Below are 24,245 nucleotides of genomic sequence, written 5' to 3'. Positions count from 1 at the left end.
AGGCATTCCCTTTGGGTGGGAACAGATACGGTTGTTGTTGTTTCTAACTTAGAGTAGCCCTCAGGTGACACTATTAAAGGGATTTCTTGGGATAATTTATTCCTCCGAGGCCCAAAGTGTATGATTTACTCAAGGTTATTCAGTGGGTTTTCTAGCAGGGATTTGAACACTGCTCTCCAGAGTTCTTGTCCAACACTTAAACTACTATTTTACACCTTCTTTTTAATTTTTTAAATCTGAAGGACAGGGTGAGCTCCCATTGTTAGCCCCAGCTTCTTCCAACCTAGCAGTTCAAAAACATGTAGATGTGATTGGATCAATAGGCACTGCTTCGGCGGGAAGGTAACAGTGCTCCATGCCATCATGCTGGCCACTTCACCTAGGAGACATCTACAGACGCTGGCTCTTCGGCTTAGAAATAGAGGTGGGGGTAGCGTAGGAAAGGGGGTAAAATATGTTTTCTGAAATCTTCCTTCCTCTTCCTCATGGGCCTGGTTTGAAAGTTGTCTTAATTACGATTTGTTGCTTTTATTTCCATCGAATCCAAGGGACCGTGTTTTCTTTCTGGTTTCTTTTTTCTTGTTTATATTAAGATTTTCATCTTTTCTTGTTTCATGTAATTTATCAGATGTGACCATTCTGTTTCTTTTCTAATTTTATTCTGACTATATGACAGTTCTTGTGTTAATTTATCCATTTTCATGATCTCTACCATTTTTGTCAGCCACTCCTTACTTGTCGGGATTTCTTTCTGATCTCCAGTACCTTGCAAATACAATTCTTGTTGTTAAATAACTAAATACACCTCCCAATACCCACACCACTTCCCTATTCCCCACCTGCCTTTCCCCCATGCTTTTAGCCCTTCTTTTTAACGCTTTTCACTTTGGAAATCAATAAAAATTAATCGAAAAAAAGAAATGATGAGATGAGCCGGACTCGACTAGACTTTATGTCAAGGGGAAACTTTTACCTTTTACTTTTTAAATACCAATAGTGAGAGCTAGGATTGGGTAGCCAACAGTTCTTTCAAGATGATAATATCCTGTCCCCTTGTTCTTATTAACAGCTGGGTTAATAAGAACACCTGGTACATCATCTATACAGTCTTCAAGGGCAGCCCCACAAAGAGTATTGCTGGAGTCTTCCTAATTTGATTAGAAGCAGCTTTCAGTATACATTTTCCCGAAGGGTATTGATGCATTCCTTTGATTTTGCTTGGCAGTCTCAATTATATTTACATTTTAAAAGCCCAGAACACATTTTGTTTTCATTACTGTAAAATAGTGCTTCAGCTTAATGCAATATGACAGCGAAGATATATTTCCAGGCACTTTTATAACTGCATAGTAAATCTAGTTTACCAACAGTAGTAGCTTATTTAATTACAGCAGAAACAAAAAAGAATTTTACTTTAGAATGCTTTAAACCACTAATTCACACAAATTTAAACTGTGATTCGGGATTTCACTCTCGTTGCCTTTTATTCCTTTTTATATTTTGTTCTGTTGAATTCTTTAAAATTGCTTTATAATTGTTATTGGCATCTATACCTTGTCCCAAGATCTATATCTTATGCCAGGAGAAAGGGGGAAATGCAATTATTTTTGTATAATTCAAACCCAATCTTAATGTGTACAGGCTTCAGTGCCCCGAGCAGCTATTCTTTTCCCCATGACTAGAAAAAGGCTTATTTATGTCAAACAAGGAAACAAATGCAAATATGTTGGGTGCAGAATTCTGTACTCCTTGGTAGAATGTTTGGGGTATGATTATAATCTGGTTAGTACATAGTTGATGCATGCATATTTTTGTACTGTTTGCTTTTCTAACCAACTGCAACTCCCACTATTCCCATCTACTGTGTCTCTTGGGCATGTTGGTTGGGGATGTTGGAGATTTATATTTGGTGTACAAGTTGCATACTATCCTGAAAACTATAAGGAATATTACTTTGTAAAATTAATTAGTAACATCAAGTGCATTCTTTTGTCAACGTTATGTTCCAGGCTTCCTTCCTATTGTGCAGTGCTCACATTAAGCCTCTGCAATGAAACTTTCCTTTTTGTTAGCCTTGAAATCCAAAGAAATTGTGGAGAACTGAGATATATTCATATAAAGCACATTGCAATCCTTAATTTGTACTATCTGGGATAATGTTTAGAAGGAAATTAGAAAAAATCTTTTATGCCCAAGTGAGTTTTCAGTCCCAAACAATGACAGCCTTGATGTTCCCACTTGGATATCCATCTAGTTGAGACTGGGTTTCTACCCATGTAAGGATTGATCACCTAACTGGGAAGGAAAACCATTTTGAGCAATGTTATACCAAACACATGGTGTGCATACACAACAACATAATGTAGAAAAATTATATTGCCAAATAAGCAGATATGCAGATGCATCTTTGATGGGCTCAGCAGGATTGGATCAAAGTAAAAAAAAAACTCTTATGTGTGAGCTTGGTGCATTTTCTGCCTATTATTTGGAATCTCATGTTTGTTTCAGGAGCAGCCTTTCTCCAATTCCAGGTTTTTGTTTTTGTTTTTGTTAACTACTGATGGAGACTGTGTAGTAAGTGACATCTGCACATTGTGTGGACATAGGCAATATGCTTCTCTGTTCAGCGTTCTGAAATGCATTCAGATGACCTCAGCTCACCCCTGGACTCAGGCTGCCTCATTAGGACGAGAAAGATTTTTGCCAGAAGAAGTAACATTGCCATGCTTTGCACAATTCCTCAAACAGCATGCAGGCCCATTTGTGTCATACCGTGAAAACAAATCAGTCCTAAAACAGTTAGGGCTGAACTGTTGGAATGCTAAGTGGCTTTTAGGTCATTTACCTGAATTTCAGGCGCATCCCCTTCAGTTTCAACGTGCAAATTGAGTGCACACAGTTGTACAAGATGTACCTGACACTTCGCCAAGCAAGATTCCCACCCCCTTCTGTTGGAAGACATAAAGCGGCAGTCATGTTCATGTTTATTTTTACCGATAACTGTTTCCTGTTCTCATACCTCTGACTGCATGAGGCGTGGAATACATTATATATGTAAGAGTATTAAATACTTGTATGTGTGTCATTACCTGTATCCAGGTACAGATAATTTGATGCATTTTTGTGCCTGAAGCTAAGTCAAACTAGGTACGTTTTAACAAGCAGACCACACTGTTGGAAGTGCACATTTAATACAATTCAGCCTACTTGTAGTTATTAGAGAAAAATGGTGCTAATGAGGAATAAGCGGCCCTTGCTTCTCTCCCCATGGAGTAGCTCCATTCGCTGCTGTTGCCGTTCATAGATGCATGGCAAAAAGAGACACAGTTCTGAAACCTTTGTATATACCATTAATTGAGTTGAAGGTCTTAATGTTTTCTTACTCTAATTTGTTTCATAATTTCTTCTATACTTGGCTGCAGGAACCTGATAGCCACCCAAGCCCCAGTCACAAACACTAAACTGGATAGTTGTAAAGAGACTGCATGCTATATTGATGAGAGATTTTTGTTTTGTTTTGTTTTGTTTTGCTATGAATAGGGGGACTTGAGGTCAAACCCTTCTTAGCCTAATGCTGAGCCAGTTTCTCTTTCTTGGCTTAGGTTGAAGACAATTATGAATGGGAAAGGAGGAAGAATTATATTTATTGCCCTAAGGTTCTCAATGGAACAACATAATATTGTCTGTCTCCATATAGTTCAGTCCACAGGAGTATTTTAATTTATTCTGTTCCTTAGCATTTCAGGCTTTCAGTGGTGAAAGCCTCTATAGTTTTAGTCATAAGCCACTTTTGGCCATGTATCTTTGGACTGAAACAACATTTCTTTTTTTCCCTTTTAAACGGAGGTTGAGATTGTCAGAAAGTGTAATGTGCACATCATTGTGCATTACTTCAATGTGTATTACTCACTACATACTACTTTACCCTTCTTACTTTTGTGCAAATGATATGTAATGTATTCTTTGACTAGCATCACTAACATTCCTCAAGGCATTATTTAAGACAAGATTCAGCTAAAACCAGACAGCTAGAGAATTAGATAACAATATAACAATAATTTAAATCAGCAATGACATAAAAATCAAACACTGAATTAAAATACTTTGAAAGATAATACAGTAGAGTCTCACTTATCCAAGCCTCGCTTATCCAAGCTTCTGGATAATCCAAGCCATTTTTGTAGTCAATGTTTTCAATATATCGTGATATTTTGGTTCTAAATTCGTAAATACAGTAATTACTACAGAGCATTACTTCATATTGAACTACTTTTTCTGTCAAATTTGTTGTATAACATGATGTTTTGGTGCTTAATTTGTAAAATCATAACCTCATTTGATGTTTAATAGGCTTTTCCTTAATCCCTCCTTATTATCCAAGATATTCACTTATCCAAGCTTCTGCTGGCCCGTTTAGCTTGGATAAGTGAGACTCTACTGTACTAAGGTGAGAAGAATTATTCACACACTCCCCCGTTAGACAAGCAAGTAATAACCTAAAGCTTGTGTAAACGAAGAAGTCATGTAAATGTTGACGGGAGATGAATAGATTGGAGAGCAAGCCTTAACCTTCCATGGAAGAGAGTTCCACAGCCTGAGAGCAGACGCCAGGGAGGTCCTCACCAAAAATGCCTGTCAGGTTGGTAGGACCAAGAGAAAGCCTTCCCATAAAAAGCTCAAAATTCAATCAGGCTCAGATATGGAGCATATAGGCATATAGTGCCTTGTCCATTATAACTTGAATTTGGGAATATGGGTGGATGGTTCCCTTTACAAAAGGTGTTAGCAAGTTTGCCCATGCCTTATCTAATCCCTTGCATCTAATTCAGGCTGGTTTTTTTGCCCGTCCCCCCCCATTATCTATGTGCAAATGTATGCTTTGGCACTCAAAATGTGAGGCTGTTCTCTTGGGAACCCTGGGATCTTCTCCAGTGACCTAGTTTTCTTCATACCACGCTGCTGTGCAGTTCAGCACCAGGCAGGCACAGCCAGGGATTTTATCCTGTGGTCTTTTGGAAGGATCTGCTGCCACAGCAGACTCGCTGCTGTTCTCATGTTGTGAGGAGTGCTGTCATGGATGGGCAGTAGGGCTGCCTGTCAATCACCCAGTGGGGCGCCAGCTAAACCATCTGTACTGGATTCTCACTTGCATTAGGCAAACTCAGGCAGTTGAACAAGCTCCTCTGTATTGTCCATCCTCATGCAGCCAGGCAAAACTGGGTAACCTTGGGGCCAGATCTGATTCTCCTGAATTCCTACTCCAGCCCCCATGGTACCATCATTTGTTGGCATCACAAATTGGCCATAGCTATAAGAGTTGCAATTAGGCTGCCAAAAGTGTGGGGCTGATTTTGGCTTATGATATAGTCTAGTTCAGGGGTCCCCAAACTTTTTAAACAGAGGGCCAGTTCACGGTCTCTCAGGCCATTGGAGGGCCGGACTATAGTTGAAAAAAAAAACCTATAAACAAAATCCTATGCACACTGCACATCTCTTATTTTGAAGTTAAAAAAAAACAAACCAAACGGGAACAAATACAGTCTCAATGTTAATAATCATAATAAAAATAATAAAGAGGGTTGGAAGAGACCCCTTGGGCCACTTAGTCCCCCCCCTTCTACCTTTGTGCATCAAAAGCACAAGCAAAGCACCCCTGACAGATGGCCACCCCGCCTCAATAATTAATAATAATAATAATAATAATAATAATAATAATAATAATAATAATAATAAATCACACATCCCTAAACGCTTGGGAGCTTGTGATTTTGTGATACGAAATCCAGCATATCTATCTCGTTTGCTGTGTTATACTGTGTCTTTGTGTCAATAATAATAATAATAATAATAATAATAATAAAGAAGATTGGAAGAGACCCCTTGGGCCATATAGTCCAGCCCCCTTCTGCCTTTGTGCACCAAAAGCACTAGCAAAGCATCCCCTTGATAATTAATTATTAATGAAATAATAATTAAAATGCCATTCCAAGCAAAGCTCTGGAAGGCACGCACTGGGCGAGGGAGGAGACGGGAAAGGCATGCGCTGCGGGGGCCGGATAAATGGCTTCGATGGGCCGCATGTGGCCCCCGGGCCTTAGTTTGGGGACCCCTGGTCTAGTCAATTAGGATTGTTGTGATTGTTATGTGCCTTCAAGTCTTTTCAGACCATAGTTTCTAGATCTTCCAGCTTGGCTGGAGGAAATTGGCCATCAAATCATACAAAAAGACCTGGAGATTTCTAGAGAATTTAAAAATATATATCAAATGTATGAATAATCAAATCCACAAAAGTAAAAAAAAGCCACAAAGGAGGGGGAGGACTATGTATATCATGTTGAAACCAAAGGGATTATTTCTGAGTGGCAATAGCGAAGTAAAAGATATAACTGAGATACAAGGATAGATAAAAGCATATATTTCAAAATTGATGTCCAGACTATGGCAAAGAAAGAGCTCCCTCTTTTAAAATGATTTCATGCTGTCACTGTCCAACTGTTCCTGAATCACTGCCCTGTTCTCATAGTTACTGCTCTGTACTTCTAAAGAAATTTTAAGAAGAGCCCATAACATGAGAATTGACCCACTGTGCCTCAGAAACAAAAGAAAATGTGATCTTCAAATTTACTGTGGTCATATGTATTTCCTGGTTAATCAGTTTGGGGTGCTTTGCTTTGGTTCCCTTCCGTTTTTTTCTGGAGAGTAATTTGAGTTCTAATATCATTTGACATATTCCTCTCAGTATAAGAATATGACTCTAATTTGCAGTTTCTCTGAAATTGCAAAGGCTCATCTTGTCAGAGATTGACAGTTTTACTAGGTTACTTCATTTCATTCCATGTGGAATGAGGCTAATCTACTAATTCTTCCCATATCCAGAACCTTATTTAGCATCAAAGTGCCAGCTCTGAGGTATATTATTAGTCACTTGTATGTTCAGCATAAATCTCTGGGCTAGAAAGTTAAATCCAGAATGAAAGAACAATAATATTTAAATTCTTAAGAATCCTCTGCCATTATCTACAAGGTGAAAAAGAGCTTGAAGTCTCAGAACCAAGCTGGATAATTTGTGAAATATGCTATTGCTTTTTCACTTGTCTCTGTGGTTTGGAAAATAATAATAGCAACAGAAGTGTGTGTGTGTGTGTGTGTGTGTGTGTGTGTGTGTGTGTGTGTGTGTGAGAGAGAGAGAGAGAGAGAGAGAGAGAGAGAGAGAGAGAGAGAGAGAGAGAGAGTGTTAAGCCCAGTAATTCCATCTCCTTAATTTGCTGTTTCCCTGTGGGGAGAGGTCCCTTTGCCTCCCACAAGGAATGAGAACTGAGTAGGCAATTTTATCTGAACTGGACTGTGTATATATATGTGGGTTTTTCTTTCTAAAATACCCTCCATTCTGCCATAGCCATGATCCTAATTGGGCTCATTATTGCTGCTATTTATGTTTTCAAAACATGTGACGCGGGTTGGTGCCTCATGTTTAAAAAAAATTGTGACCAGACATGCTCTATATTTTGGATTTCCCCCCTCATATTTTGGAATGACTATTTGCATATGCACATTCAACGGGCCTTCAGTATTCACTGGATTTTGTTTCTGGAACCTCCACCCCATGGGTAGCAAAATCTGTGGAAGCTCAAAGTCCATTATATATAACTGTGAATAAAATGGTGTTCCATAAAACAGCAAATTCAGGGTTTGCTTTTTAGCCATTTGTTGAGGGAATGGTATTTTCAAGCTGTGGATTGATGAATCTGTGGATAGGATCAACTGTATACCTTTCACACTTTCACAGATACTCAGTCCCTCCCCAGTTTCACACATCATACATGAACAAAACACAAGTTTGGAGAGAGACTGAGGAGCTGTGAAATAAGGGGAAACATGGATTCATGCTGAGATCTACGCTTAGGATTCCTGCCATTTCACAGGTCATTGGTCTATCTTCAGTTGTGCATTTCATACATAAACAAGACATGAGGCTGGAAAGAGACTGAGGATCTGTGAAGTGGCAGGAGGCATGGATTCATGCTAAGCACTACACTTGGATTCCTGCCATTTCACAGGCCCTTGGTCTCTCTCCAGCCTCACTTCTCATACACAAATAAGACACGAGGCTGGAGAAACACCAAGTATCTGTAAAACAGCAGGAATGGCCGGTTTCATTGATTCATGTTAAGAACTAGACTTGGATTCCTGCCATTTCACCAATGGGATGTATGTCTAGGGAAAGACTAAGGATCAGAGATGATGAGTAGGAATATCACAGCTGCCACACTGAAAGTGGAAGCTTTTTGGAGATTTTGGACTTCAGATTTCTGGATAAAGGAGACACAACTTGCATATGAAATTGAACTCTGTACTTCATGGATGATATAGTAGTAGATTCTCAGGCCCTTTTGAGATGTTTCTGACAGTAGCATAATCAATTGATGTTTTTTAAAATATTTGAACTGTTTGCTTCTTTATTTGTGCATGTTTTTTAATCTTGCTGTGAACCTAAGGAGAAAGTCTGTATACAAGTCCAAGAAAGTAAAAAAAAATAGAAACTGGCTGGATATCCTTGTGCAAAGTACACTTTCTCAGCCTCAGATGAAGGCAAAGGTTAACTTTAGGATTGTCATATGTCAGAAATGACTTGAAGGCACTCAACAACAACCATCCTTTCTGCATTCACCACACCTAGTGAAGTGGAAGCTTTGCTGCTTAATGCTTGGTAGCAGCATGTAATTAAGAAACCTAACCTATTTTTTTGTTTGTTCCAGGGTCGTCATGTTAAAACCGGGCAGCTTGCAGCTATCAAAGTTATGGACGTCACTGGGGTAAAGTATTCTTGCTTTCTTGCTTTCTTCAATATGTCTTAGGGAAAGCTACTCAAGAGCTTGAAAATGGTAATCTTATTAAATCATGGCCAAAGTGTAGCTTTTTAGCCTGTCTGCCCACAGCTTATAAGAGATCTGGTGTACCAAAAATGTGACAGACCTTCCTCACAACTTTAAGGGGCATAAGGGGTGTTTTTAGGTAAAAAGATTGGAGTGGGATGAAAGGTGCAGCCTGGAAGAATGTGGGTAGCCCCATAACCTCTGGAAGCTGTTTAAGTCAATGACCTCATCTGTACTGACTATTTAATGCATTTGCAAACTAGTATTGAAGAAAGTGGCTTCACTGTGCAGATATTTATATAGGAAATCCTGGAACAAGTTTGAGGATCAGTTGGTGATTACACAAACCACAGAACACCCATGCACACTAAGGATTTTCTTTTGCATGCATTTGTGGAAGTTTATTGTCTGGCTGCTGCAGATTGAAGTTAGCTTCAAGCTGCATTAAGTGGTCAGTTTAGATGGGGCTTAATATGCAAGCACTGCTTTGGTTTCCATTGTTGTAAATGGTGGAAACTACTCATGAACTTTGTTGAGAACCAGAGTAGACCTTAAATGATATCTTTGATTTCAAAGCAAGGTCAGTATCAGGTATGGTTACTCAGCAGTACAGTTCAGAAAGGTTCCAGCTTTGGATTTCTGCTTCCATAGTTGCCATGTTGCCTGTGGGATGCCGAGAGCAGTAGTCCAAAGAGTCATTTCCCCCATGTCTGCCCAGCACCAAGGCTCAACATCCTAAGACCCATAGCTAAAGCTTGCTCAGCCACTTTGAGCAAGCAGGAACAATAACAAAGATCAGCGGCCACTTGTGTTTATTTTCTCTTTCATCTTCTCCCCATCTGGATAGCAATGAGAATTGAGCATTCTTGAAACCAGTCTGTGAAGAGGATGGAAGAGGGGTGAACTGGTGGAGATAGTTCCTCCTTCTCCCTCTCTGTTCAATGTCTTGGAACCTGATATTTCTCTATCCTCGTCATCATTGTATTTGCTCTTTTCAATACATTATGTAGCCCTACAATACCTACTGGTGCCCCAGGTAGCACAACGGGTTAAACTGCTGAGCTGCTGAACTTTCTGACCGAAAGGCCAGTGGTTTGAATCCAGGGTGTGGGGTGAGCTCCCGCTGTTAGTGCCAACTTCTGCCAACTTAGCAGTTCGAAAACATGCAAATGTGAGTAGATCAATAGGTACCACTCTGGCAGGAAGGTAAGGTGCTCCATGCAGTCATGCCAGCCACATGACCTTGGAGGTGTCTACGGACAATGCCAGCTTTTTGGCATTGAAATGGAGATGAGCACCAACCCCCAAAGTCAGACACGACTGGGTTTAATGTCAGGGGAAAAGCTTGACCTCTTAACCTTACTCATGTATACTCATGTATACTCATGTTTAAGTCTAGAAATTTCAGTTAAAATTAGACCTAAAACACCTGGGTCAATGTAAATATTGTACCTTAGCTCATATCAAGAAATAAAACATCCCCTTCTTTCAGCAGAGTAACAAAAGGTCCATCTTTTAGTCCATCTAAAAGAACCACTGACTTCCACTGTTATTTGGTGAGACACCAGTAATGTTTGGCAGAGAAGGTTTAAGAATTTACAAAACTACAATTCCCAAGATTGCATAGCATTGAGCCATGACAGTTAAAGTGGGATTAAACCACTTTAATTCTACAGTGCAGATGCACAATTAAGAGGAGAAACCCAGAGTCCATTTTTGTTTGTACCATCTCTTCCACAGCGGTTTTTGAGAGACACTTCAGCATAACCCATTCAGAAACAGTGTGAAGACTTGAGAACTGAGGCGGCAAAAAACTAGTTCTTTTTCATTTGTCTCCTGCTACTGGTTCTCAGTACTTCACCTTTACTGAATTGGAGTTTTCCAGAAAGGATTAGCCTGGATTTCATTTAGCCAAGAAATGCTGCTGTGGCTAAATTGTTTTGCTAATGCTAGAGGAAATAGGTACATTGCAGCTGGGTATAAAAAATCTTTGAAGTACGGAACTCTTAAGTTTTGTACTTTGCAAGAATTGGCTACACAGGAGCTCAAACACATATAGTTGGAAAATGTCCTACTCAAAATGCATGAATGGTGGTCACTGAGGAATTTACATGACAAAAAGAGCAGGGATTTTCAAGGTATTAATAATAATAATAATAATAATAATAACTTTATTTTTATACCCCGCCTCTATCTCCCCGAAGGGGACTCAGGGCGGCTTACATGGGGCCAAGCCCGAATAAAAACAGTAGCAGTATAAAACACAGCAATAGACAACAACTTGCACAATAAAAAAAAAAATAAAATAAAATAAAACATTAGCCAATAAAAAACAAGAACTAATAAAAACATGGATTAAAACTGAGAGATTGTAAAAGTAGACTGGGTAAGGTGCACCATATAAATATTGTAGACACGAGGTGACTGATAAAGTGCTGCAAATTCTGGAAGTGCAAATTGGGATGGGAATAGACCCTGTGTCTATATCGAGTTGACAAAGGTAAAAGGTGCAAACCGGTACAAGAATGGTCACAGATACAGGTTGCTTCTGGATGAGCAATCTTTATCTAAAGGCTTGAGTAAAGAGCCAGGTTTTCAAGCTCTTTCTGAATGCTACCAGGGTGGGGGCTTGCCTGATTTCCCTGGGGAGCGAGTTCCAGAGCCGGGGGGCCACCACGGAGAAGGCCCTCTCTCTCGTCCCCACCAACCGTGCTTGTGACGGAGGTGGGAGCGAGAGGAGGGCCTCCCCCGACGAACGAAGAGATCGTGCAGGTTCGTAGGGCGAGAGGCGATCACTAAGGTAGGAGGGTCCCAAACCGTTCAGGGCTTTGTAGGTGATCACGTGCACCTTGAATTGGGTCCGGAAGGTGAACGGCAGCCAGTGGAGCTCCTTAAGCAGGAGGGTTGACCGCTCCCTATAATTTGCTCCAGTTAGAAGCAAGGCTGCCGAACGTTGAACTAGTTGGAGTTTCCGGGCCGTCTTCAAGGGCAGCCCCACGTAGAGTGCATTGCAATAGTCCAGTCTAGAGGTAACTAAGGCATGGACCACCGTGGCCAGATCAGACTTCACGAGGTAAGGTCGCAGTTGGCGCACAAGTTTCAATTGTGCAAAGGCCCTCCCGGCCACGGCCGACACCTGAGCATCAAGCGTCAGTGCTGAGTCCAGGAGGACCCCCAAACTGCGGACCTGCGCCTTCAGGGGGAGTGCGACCCCGTCAAGCACAGGTAGCCACCCAATACCCCGATCGGACATACGACTGACCTGGAGGACCTCTGTCTTGTCGGGATTAAGCTTCAGCTTATTCGCCCTCATCCAGCCCATCACAGCTGCCAAGCACTGGTTCAGTATCTGGGGGGCTTCCTTGGAGTTCGGTGGAAAGGAGTAGTAGAGTTGAGTGTCATCTGCGTAGAGATGGCACCGAACTCCAAAACTCCGGATGACCTCTCCCAGCGGTTTCATGTAGATGTTAAAAAGCATGGGGGACAGAATGGAACCTTGCGGGACCCCACAGGTCAAAGGCCAGGGGTCTGAGCAGGTGTCCCCCAGCTTCACCAACTGGGAACGGCCCTCCAGGAAGGACTGAAGCCACGACAGAGCCATGCCCCCAAGGCCCATCCCGGAGAGCCGTCCCAGAAGGATACCATGGTCGATGGTATCGAAAGCCGCTGAGATGTCCAAGAGAACCAGCAGGGTCACACTCCCCCTGTCCAGCTCCCTGCGGAGGTCATCCACCAAGGCGACCAAAGCCGTCTCAGTACTGTGCCCAGGTCTAAAGCCAGACTGCGATGGGTCCAGAAAATCGGTGTCATCCAGGAAACCCTGGAGCTGCGAGGCAACCACCCGCTCCAGGACCTTGCCCAAGAAAGGGAGGTTCGAGATTGGTCTGTAGTTGTTTAGAATGGCCGAATCAAGGGAGGCCTTCTTCAATATAGGCCTCACTATGGCCTGTTTGAGGACAGATGGAAATTTGCCTTGATCCAAAGAGGCATTAATTATCATCACAAACCACTCTACCAACCCTCCTCTGGCCGATTTAATTAGCCACGAGGGGCAAGGGTCTGCAGAGCAAGTGGTCGCTCTCACCGCCCCAAGGATCCTGTCCACGTCATCCGGGCGAACAAGCTGAAACGAATCCCACAAGTTCGAACAGACAGGTGCCTCAGTTACCTCCTTTGGCATTGCAACAAAACTAGCATCCAAGTCGAAGCGAGTCTGAGCGACTTTGTCTGCAAAGTGGTGCGCGAACTCGCTGCACCGAGTTGCCGAGTCTTCGGGTGCCCCTCCCCCCTCAGGAGGGTGAAGGAGCTCCCTGACGACCCGAAACAACTCCGATGGTCTGTTAGTTGCAGACGCTATGCGGGCAGTCGTGAAGGTCTTCCTGGCTGCCCGCAAAGCCGCGGAGTAGGCCCTAATAGCGGCTCTAGCCCGTGCTCGGTCAGAAACGCTACGAGTTTTCCGCCAGTGGCACTCTAGTCCCCTCCTCGAGCGCTTCATCACTGCCAGCTCCTCCGTGAACCAGGGAGCCGAAGTGACTCTTCGCAATGAGAGGGGACGTTCGGGGGCGATCATGTCAATTGCCCTGGACATCTCGCTATTGTAGCGATCTACCAAGGCATCGACAGGATCGTCAGCCTCCATGACAGGAAGATCCCCAAGAGACCTCAAGAATCCATCTGGATCCATCAGTCTCCTGGGGCGGACCATCTTAATGGGTCCACCACCCCTGCGGAGGTTTGAGGTCACAGTGAGTCTTAAACTGATCAGGTGGTGATCGGACCATGACAACGGAAGAATATTTTGCTCTTCCGCTCCGACCTCACCATCTGCCGCAACAAAAACCAGGTCAAGTGTGTGTCCAGCTTGATGAGTGGGACCAGATATCACTTGGGACAGTCCCATGGTCGTCATGGCGGCCATGAAGTCTTCAGCTGCACCAGTTAATGTGGCCTCGGCATGAATGTTAAAGTCCCCCAGCACTACCAGCCGCTGAGAGACCAACGCCGCACCAGAGATCACCTCTGCCAGCTTGGGCAGGGAGACTGCCGTGTCGCGGGGTGGACGGTACACCAGCAGAATCCCCAAACTGTCCCGGGTACCCACCTTAAGATGGACACACTCAAAACCTGCAGATTGCGGGATGGCGCACCTGACCAGGGAGATTGTCTGCCGAAAGACCACCGCAACCCCACCTCCCCGCCCCCCGGCTCTGGCCTGCTGTTGCACCCCGAAACCTGGAGGACACAGCTGGGCGAGATTTACCCCGCCGGGCTCATCCAACCAGGTCTCGGTGATGCAAGCCAGATCCGCCGCTTCATCCAGGATCAAATCCTGGATGATAGCTGATTTACCATTGACGGATCTGGCATTAAATAGCAGGACCTTCAAACGGAGGGGACTGTCATGGAGGCTACCACTCCTATCCTTCTCCAGGGTCGCAAGAACTCTGTTGCGCTTATCCCTGGGATAAAGGTGACCACTCTAAAGATAAAGGTGACCAAAGGGAGAAGTGGAAAAAGACCATAAATAGGGATGCTTTAAAAGCACCCAAAAAAACTGGGACAGCAGAAGACTAATCAGGGCCATCCTTGTCAAATTGAGACAGTTGTAGAGCATGATATTTAACTCCCAGATCTTAAAAAAAAAAAAAAACCCACGAGCATCATGATTAAAAAGTTCCAGGGGAACAGAGGAAAAATCCCATCATTTGCTGGGAAACAGGGTTTTGCCTTCATCGAACTGTTCTTCATGGGACCCCTTCTGCTCATGATGTTTAGTGAAGTTGCCTAGCAGTGGTCAAGATGCACTAGTGCCAGGGCTTTGCAAGTTTACTCTTTTGAACTGGTGCTGTCAGTAAATCTCCGGTCTAAGAATTCTGTGATTCTATGGACTGGTGGATAATCCAAAGATTTCCTAGAAAAACTCAGTTTTGAATAGGGGTTTAAAGGAAATACAATAAATCGTTGTATACACAGGTACACTTTGAACTGGTCTTGGACATAAGAAACTTGCTTTTGTGTCCAAACCTCCAAAAGTTCACATATCTCCAGCAGCATTTAACTTATCATTTCATGCTGTGGTCGAACCAGGTGCTATCCCAAATGCAATTCTTTCCAACAATTTCCACTTTGATGGCAATATCATCTATACACGAAGCTCTAAATAAATGATTTAAAGCTGTATCTCTTTGGGGAGATTTCCCTCCATTTTTCTTGTGACATTCTTAAAAACCTTATTTATTTTGGTATCCCTCTGAGAATCATCTTTCAGAGATGACAGGGTTTGTCTGAGTCTGTGATAACTTCATAAAGATACCAGTGCTTGCTTCCACATTTTGTGGGACATCTGGTCAAAATGCACGGTTGTTGCTGTTTTTTTTTTTAAAAAAAAAACCCTTCTTTGTGCATAGTAGATGAGCAACAGAATGCCTTTTCATTTCTGTTCTATAAAATATTAGTGAAGCTCGAACCAGAGTATCAGCAAAAGAGGAGAAAGGAAGTCAACAGACCTGTCTGTTCCTGTTGCAACAGGGGAATTTGATGCCACAACATGAGGATTGCCTTTCTAGTGATGCATAGTCTTTGGTGCCCTGAAATCCACTGGGAATGAAAAATGTAGGAATCTTTGAAGAGTACAGACTATGAATATGAAAGAAGAGAGAAATAAAAAACAAAGACTGACAAATGGTAAAAACAGAGGACCTAGACCAAAGGAAGGTTGACAGTAAAGGAAATAAATAAGGAGAGGCGCCAAAGTTTATTGAAAGGGCAGGGGACAAGAAGGAACTGGAGTAAATATGGGAATGGAAAGAGGTATAGGGAGAGATGAAGTGTGGTGTCCAGGAAGACTAGTCTCATGAGGCTTTAAGTGGTCTATTTGCCATTGCCATGTTTACAGCAACAAACTTTAAAAATGTAAGAAATCCTGATGGAGTTGTTGACTTTCCAACACCAGATTAGAGAGGGTGGTTGAATGGAACTAGTTGACTATATATTTGGCATTAATGAAAAAGGAATCTATATGTGCATCACTCTTTCTCATCAATACTATCAGCGTGGGCACTGGATGTGATCAATTAATGTGCGGGTGCTAGACATGGAACGAATCATTAGCTGTTAATGGATGTTTTCCAACATTACCTTCACATCCAGTGAATGTATCAGGCAGCTCCTATCAAAACCATTTGTTTCCTCTGATGCAGAAGTATGGGGAGTGAAGGTGATATAAACAAAAATAAGTGCATGTGTTATATTTGAGAGGGAAAGAGATTGTGAACATATGTGATTTCTGCTTATTCGCCTTAATCATCCTTCATCACACAGTTTGAAACTTCTCAACAATACTGTCCTCCTTAGATCCTACCTGTTTGTCATTTGACCCTCTCCATACTCAAAAATATTGTGCATTCTTCATGTTGTTCCTGTATGCATCTCCTACCCCTTGTTCACATCTCTAAGTTCCAAAACTCATTTTTTTTATTAAACAGGATTTAGCAGCAAGGTTCAGAACCATCTGGAGATCATAAATTGCTAGATTCAGAGTTTACCCTAAGCTGTGATTTTCTACTAAATAGGGAGTGAAGGAAATGGGGGACAAACAAGCACAAGACTTATTCACATAGCATTCAACAATATTAACCAGCACAGTGAAAGTTCCCTTGAAACATCCATTGAACCCAACAAACTGCTCCTGTACAATCATATTCATGGTATTTGTAAATCAGTTGAAGTTTATGGCCTCAGTCTAATTGCAGTCTTATTTAAAGCAGACTCCTTAAATCAGTGTGATCATGTACATTTTGACTTATTCATCAATTAATTCAGTGGCTCTGTACAGGGACCAGCAACTGGATTAAGGCCTGTGTTTTAGATCCAAAGGGGATGTATTGAAGTGATTGGGCTCTGAAAGAAGTTACGTCATCTGAGGACGCTCCAAAAGGAACCTTTAGATCCAGTTCAGTTCATTTAACTCCCCCTTATATTAGGAAGCCTTTGGGTGTAAACTTTATGTATGGAACTTGCTGACTGAGAGTAAATAGAAAAATGCTAACAAGTGGGGCCGTGTTTGTTCTAAATGCATGGAGAGAGGAAAAAAACGAGAAGGGAGTTGAAAATAAAATTGAATCAATTATAAGGAAGATGAAGAAAAGCAATGCCTTATAAATAAGCCTGTTGTTGATATGGTGACACTGATTTTTTAAAATCTTTTCATCCAGGATGAAGAGGAGGAGATTAAGCAAGAAATTAACATGCTAAAGAAATACTCTCATCACCGAAATATTGCCACTTATTATGGTGCGTTCATTAAAAAGAACCCCCCAGGAATGGACGATCAGCTCTGGGTATGCAGTTTTATATATGTTTTAAAAAACAGTTTTTTTATTCATTCTCTGTAGCTTGATATATCCTATTTGTATACAGTTCTCCAAACCCTTGTGCTGTTTAATGGGAAGCCGCAAATATGATTTCGTTGCTTTTTCCAGTTTTACGAACTGGTAGCTTCTTTGCCTTTTCTAGTTTGTGTTGCATGTTTGTGTTTGTATATATTTGTGAGTGTCTTTAAAAGCTGCTTTAGGCATTTACCTTAAGAAGAACTTGGAAAGTATGCATCAGAATTGCAGTGCAAAAAAATCTCGTCCCTTTCCCAAGTGCTAGTGTTAAATCATACGGACACGTGATGTAAGAGAGATAGCACTTGTACTCCTTGTGATGTGAGTCATACTTTGAAGGGAGTATCTTGTCCTTCTTTCAGGAGTCAGTAAAAAAAAAACACACACAATAAAAATTAGGATGCTAGACTTGGGGAGGGCAGCATAACTTTTTGAAATCTGTAGAACTTATTCCTTGTCTTGATACAAGTGTTTCGTGGATCTTCCTGTTTCAACTTTGTGCTTTTGGCTGCTACCAATCAAGATGGGGAACCACAGAGGATAATGAGGTCGGGACATCACGTAAATTGTACTAGAGATTGTGGAAGGGAAACTCTTTCGTAGTCTGCTATTTTTGGAAACAGCCCAGAGTTTCGTGGACATGATTCACCACCACCAGTAGTGGGTTATAAATAGTTACCAACATTTTTATAATTTACATTTCTTGTGAAGTTTAATTAGATGCCTAGAACTGGGTCAAAATAACTATGTCTGTAGTGTTTACACCTCTGTGATTGGATGCTAAATGTGATGACGGGAGATCAGGTTTTAGTCATTTTGGCATGTATGTGTGTGAGCCAGAACAAACATCCAGGCAATTTCCTTTGGGTCAGGAGTCCCACCTCACGAAATCACTTCATTATAAATGGCTGATTGAATTAGAACTTGCGAAAAGTCTGTCCTTCCTGTTCTGGAGATAAAGCTGTGTTTATTTTCCACTCTTGCCTTTGTTGGAATAAAACTCTTTGTGATAACACCCAAGTAATTCCCTTTATCAATGCTCTTGGAGGTGATACAGGAAAATAAAAAGCCAGCGCTTTTCAATACAGATTAAGATCTCTTCGAAACAAGGCAGGTTTCTGACATATTGTATTGCCATCATGCTCAGTAGCGTGCACCTTTCCATTTTCACTGCACATATTGCTCAGTAACAGGAGAAAAGCCAATAGCATCTGTTTAATATAGTTGCTTTCCTCAAATAAGAATGCTGTGTGTAGCAAATGCCAGTATCAAGGTGCTGTGCCACAGTACAAGGCATAAGAAGAAGAGACCTGCTGGATCAGGCCAAAGGCTTATGACTCCAGAATAGTGGCTACATAGCACCCTACCAGTTTAAGAAAACATTTTCTTGCCAATGGCAGTGGCGCCGTGGGTGAAATGTGGAAGAAGGTTTTGTCTGTGGGTCTGCCAAGGCTATGAAAGTCCTTGCCAAGGATGATTTTTGATCCCTTCACTCATGGCTTCTGTAGTGTAACTAAGTGTTTTTTAAAAAATACTTCGTTACAGAACTGCAGATATTTTTGTACTTTAGCTGTTACTTGTTTCGCATATTGTTATTACAGTAGAGTCTCATTTATCCAACACTTGCTTATCCAACGTTCTGGATTATCCAACACATTTTTGTAGTCAATGTTTTCAATACATTGTGATATTTTGGTGCTAAATTTGTAAATACAGTAATTACTACATAGCATTACTGTGTATTGAACTACTTTTTCTGTCAAATTTGTTGTATAACATGATGTTTTGGTGGAGACAACAACAATTTATTGATTAGCCAGTTGGCCTTATCAAGCACAGATGATGTTTTGGTGCTTAATTTGTAAAATTATACTGTAATTTGATGTTTAATAGGCTTTTCCTTAATCCCTCCTTATTATCCAACATATTCACTTATCCAACGTTCTGCCGGCCCGTTTATGTTGGATAAGTGAGATTCTACTGTAGTTTCATAGCTTACCAAGTGATACTGACTAGAAGCATGGACCATTAATGATTCAAATGCTATCCAAGAAACTAGGCATCAGAGAGCTATTGTCTGATAACACTGTGTAACATGATTTTTTGTTCCTGGGTTATAAATGTCATTTCCTGATTGGTTCTATCATAAAAACATTGTGATTCTGTGTATGGTTATTTCATTAACGCAGTGGTTCCCAACCTTTTTTTGACCAGGGGGACCACTTTGATCAGGGACCGCTCTCCAACATTAGTACCAAAAGGGTTACGAATCGGTTTTTGGTCAACTTTAAATTCAATTTGGTTATTTGGGGTGTTGATTCAGAAAATTGCATTGGATAGGCCCGCATCAGCTCTAGTTTCTGATACAGAACATATGCCATTCAGTAGTCGCCATCTGCTCGCCCACCGAAAACCATAGTTAATAATCTAGAGCTGATTTCCCCCACATGTCTCACGGACCTTATTTTGGACACCACTGATTTACAGGCTTTGGCAGTCCATTTAGAATTTCTCCCAAAACACAAATCACTACCAGAACAACAGTTGTTTTCTTTTCACATAGATGCTGATTCTCAGTTTGTAGATTTTTATTTGCCAAAACTGGGACTCAAGATGGTTTAGTAATTAAAACAAGTACAATTTGGTTAAAAGATGCAAAGGGCCAGAATCAACATATAAGTAAAGTATTAAGAATGCAAAAATAAGATTTGAAATTAAAAAGGCTTTTTAAAAACAGTACAATTAACAGAATCATATTGCTAATTTCTTTGCTGTGTCTTGTAACAGCTTTTAAATTGTAAGTAGCTTTGGGAGCTGAGATTGTAATGGAAGGAGAGTAGACAGTTCCTGAATAAAAATTGCAATGGTGAAAAATGAAGTGGTGTATTCATTGGAATATGACCCTGAAGATGAGGAATAAAATCCCTACTCACCCATGGAAACCTTCTGGGTGACTTTGAACAAGTTGCAACAACAAAAAATTGTTTCTTTGTTTCTGTGTCAGGAGCGACTTGAGAAACTGCAAGTAGCTTCTGGTGTGAGAGAGAATTGGCCGTCTGCAAGGATGTTGCCCAGGGGATGCCCAGATGTTTTGATGTTTTTACCATCCTTGTGGGAAGCTTCTCTCATGTCCCCGCATGGAGCTGGAGCTGATAAAGGTAGCTCATTCGTGCTCTCCATGGCTTGGATTCAAATGGGCAACCTTCATGTCAGCAACCCAGCCTTCAAGTCATCAGTCCTGCCGGCTCAAGGGTTAAACCCACTGCGCCATTGGGGGCTCCACAAAAACTTGTTGCAGGAGTTGATTTTTGTCCACACATCCCTTTCCTATTAGATGACCCGAATAATCTATGTCAGAAGTAGTAAACCTGCAGCTGTTCAGCTGTTGCTGAACTGTAACTTCCATCATTCCTCATTGTCAGTTGTGCTATATGGACTGGTAAACCCAGCAATTTCTGCAGGGCTCTTAACCTTTCTGTTAACCTAGATGCTGCAAATAGCATCTTTGTCAGGATTCAAGCAAGGAAGAGTAGATAATGGACTCTGAGGTTCAAGCCCTCTAGAGAAGGTTTCACATCTGACTTGCATTGTAGTTAGAACCGTGCTGAGAGTTTCCAGTCATTGCCACAGAGGTGTCTAGTGCCCTTTTGCCAGTCTCTTGCCTCACTTGCCCTATTTTCCCTCTTCCTCTTTTCCTTGCTTTCACCTCTCCTCCCACCTTCTTCTCATTGCACTGAACTTTGCCTTGCTCGAAAGGATTTTGCCACTTGGCTTGGCAAATACTAATTCTTACATTATTCAAACTGGGAGAAAGCTAAATGCTTTCATAATCCTTTAAGGAACCCTGGAATGCTTTATAATCTGTGGGAATTGGGTGTTTGGAAACAAGGTTTTGAATGTCTAAACCAGGGGTCCCCAAACTAAGGCCTGGGGGCCGGATGCGGCCCATCGAAGGCATTTATCCGGCCCCCATGGCACAAGGGCAGAAGGGGGCTGGGCTAAATGACCCAAGGGGTCTCTTCTTCTCTTACAACCCTATTATTATTATTATTATTATTATTATTATTATTAACATTGAGGCTGGGTGGCCATCTGTCAGGAGTGCTTTGCTTGTGCTTTTGGTGCACAAAGGCAGAAGGGGGTTGGACTAAATGACCCAAGGGGTCTCTTCCAACCCTCTTTATTATCATTATTATTATTGGGTTGTTGTATGTCTTTCGGGCTGTGTAGCCATGTTCCAGAAGTACTCTCTCCTGACATTTCGCCCACATATATGGCAGGCATCCTCAGAGATGCCATAGCTGTGGGCGAAACGTCAGGAGAGAGTACTTCTGGAACATGGCCACACAGCCCAAAAGACATACAACAATCCTGTGATCCCGGCAATGAAAGCCTTCGACAACACATCATCATCATCATCATCATCATCATCATCATCATTATTATTAACATTGAGGCTGGGTGGCCATCTGTCAGGGGTGCTTTGCTCGTGCTTTTGGTGCACAAAGGCCCAAAGGGTCTCTTCCAACCCTCTTTTTATTATTATTGTTGTTGTTGTTGTTTTTGTTGTTGTTATTAATTATTATTGCTCGGTGGCTAACTTCCGAAGGATCGTGAACGGGCCCCCTGTTTAAAAAGTTTGGGGACCCCTGGTCTAAACGAAAAAGGGGGAGGTGATAGATATGGATAGTGTACGTATAGCAGTGTGCACTAAACACTTCATTCATGTATGCTTACATTTTGTCCTATCTCAAGGGCACAGAGCACATAATGTGGATAATATGAGAACAAACTTTTGTTGTTGTACCTTCAAGCCATTTCTGTGTTATGGTGACACTAAGGCAAACCCCATCAGAGGGATTTCTTGGCAAGATTTATTCAGATGGAAGTTCATTTGAATTCCTCTGAAGCTAAGAGGATGTGACGTGCCCAAGGTCACCCATTGAGTTTCCTTTTGGACCTACAGAGTTGTACTCCAATGTTAGAACCACTACATAATGCTGACTGTCCTGTAGTCAAAATTTATGTTAGAAAACAGATATGCATTCCTTTCAATGGTTTCACAAAGACAAATCTCTTCAAATTAGCATTCAACTACCTCACCACTCTTTGCCAGTCATCTCTTCATTTGATTGTATGATGATCATCAGATAACCCATCATCTTGTCTTCTTTGCATGTACTTAGTGATAGACACTTAACTGGGGGTGAGGCTTGGAGATGCAGAGTTATCATTCTTGCCCATGATGGATCAGTCCAAGCATCCTGATCTAATTTCTATGAATCATCAGCCTATTTGACGGCCTGGTTCTGCCCTGCTGGGACTTTTCAGGACCATTGCATTGAGCCCCGATGGTAGTTATTGACAGGTCTTTGAGTAGCTGCTGGAAACATGAAGGCTAAGTAAACAGAGTAAGACAAAAATCCATGCCATTCTCATTGGTATTCCAGAGTTGCCTACTTTAGTTTCAGTATGTTAACACAAAGCAAACATCTGCAGGTTAATATGGGTGCCACTCACCTAGATGTTTGTCACCTGTCCTTGCTGTCTGGGATATATTGAAGTGATCAGCAGAAAGACTTCGCCCTGCATGTACAATGATGATGGCTTTAAAAAAAATCTTCCTCAGTTGTGTTTAGGGTCTAGATTGATATAGTATTCAGGCAGAGAGAGAGAGAGATTGGGGGCTGGTGAGCGCAGGGAGGGAAGGCGGGAGAACAGTAGTGACAGAGCCATTCCCTGAGGAGGAAAGACACTTTCCTTCTTGCCTAAAGATGGATTGCTTTGCTTCCATGGCAACCTTACAATTTAGGTTTGCAATGGTTGGTGAGTACATAATGAAACAATAGAGGGGTCGAGAGAGACTGTAATACATATGCAGATCTTGGAACACAAATACATTTTTTTTGCAAGGGGTATGATCTTTGCCCTTGTTCCACTGTAGAAGGAAGATGGCAGTTAGTAATTTCCATAAACTGTATATTTTTTATGTATGTTTGACAGTCAGTTGTTTTGAGAATAATGTGAACTCAGATGCTGAACACACAGTGACTTCTGATTTTGTAGAAACATTAACAGTGAGTTGATAGTGTCAGCAAACTCTGAAATGACCATGGTTTCTTGTCTCACCTCTTTTGTTTAGCTGTATAAATATATTGAAGCAATGTTGGATGGTTGTCTTTAATCAGCAAATTAGCCTGGACACAGGTCTTGAATACCTTGCTTGCATAGGCTTAGGGATGAATACTGATTATAAGCCAGTACCTTCCAGGTAAATGAATGGAAGGGAATAATACACAATTCAGGGTGGAGTTGATACTTGTGAAGGATTTTGCTAAGATGACCTGGAATTACAGTCTTGCTTCTGTTGTGGGTAATTAATAACTCATTACTTCCAAGCAGTGGCAATGGTATTTCACCACCAATTTCAATGAGAAAATTTGCTGAGGATGATTTTTTTTTCCCCTAGATATATTTAGGAGTACCAGAAGTGATGCCATATTCTCCCTTGTGCTTTCCTTTAATTTCTGGGATACTTCAGTTATTCAGAGAGTCCTAATATACCTGGTTGAGTGCATTGCCTCCCGCACTCTATTGTTTAAAAATTAATTTTGAGGAGGTAGAAATCAAGGGCAGGCTGCCACGGAGGATTGAGCGAGCTGGTAGCATCCCTGAGATGAACTTTCAAATTAATGGATGAACTGGATACTGTTAATAATGTTTAGTCCCCACCTCTTTAATTTTTCATGACTGCAGTGTGTCAGGGAATGCATTTTTCATTTTTCATCACATTTTAATTATGAACTGTGTGTACATAAAAAGGCACTGTCTCAGTCTGTTTTGGCCTCAAGAAAGAGAAACCAATGCAGCATGTATTCATTCTTTTCATACTGGTATGCTTTAAACACAAAAAGCTTGTCTGTTGTGTTGGACACAAAAATTCAGGACTTTTTTTCATCTTTGTTAGATTTTGTAGCCTAGTTTT

At 41.5% G+C, this 24,245-nt stretch overlaps 1 protein-coding gene across 7 annotated transcripts in view; it reads left to right on the top strand.

The window, feature by feature from the left end:
• Window positions 1-24,245, top strand: part of tnik (TRAF2 and NCK interacting kinase) — a 328,667-nt gene that overhangs the window by 162,841 nt on the left and 141,581 nt on the right. For all 7 annotated transcript variants that reach the window (XM_016992005.2, XM_062977521.1, XM_008106033.3 and 4 more), the window contains exons 3-4: window positions 8,757-8,813; window positions 17,087-17,212. In XM_016992005.2, coding sequence (XP_016847494.1) covers window positions 8,757-8,813; window positions 17,087-17,212 — 183 coding nt within the window. The remainder of the gene's footprint in view (window positions 1-8,756; window positions 8,814-17,086; window positions 17,213-24,245) is intronic.

This window comes from Anolis carolinensis, chromosome 3 (genome assembly GCF_035594765.1).
Source record: "Anolis carolinensis isolate JA03-04 chromosome 3, rAnoCar3.1.pri, whole genome shotgun sequence".
Classification (NCBI taxonomy): Eukaryota; Metazoa; Chordata; class Lepidosauria; order Squamata; family Dactyloidae; genus Anolis; species Anolis carolinensis.
This window is presented reverse-complemented; position numbering and strand designations above follow the sequence as displayed.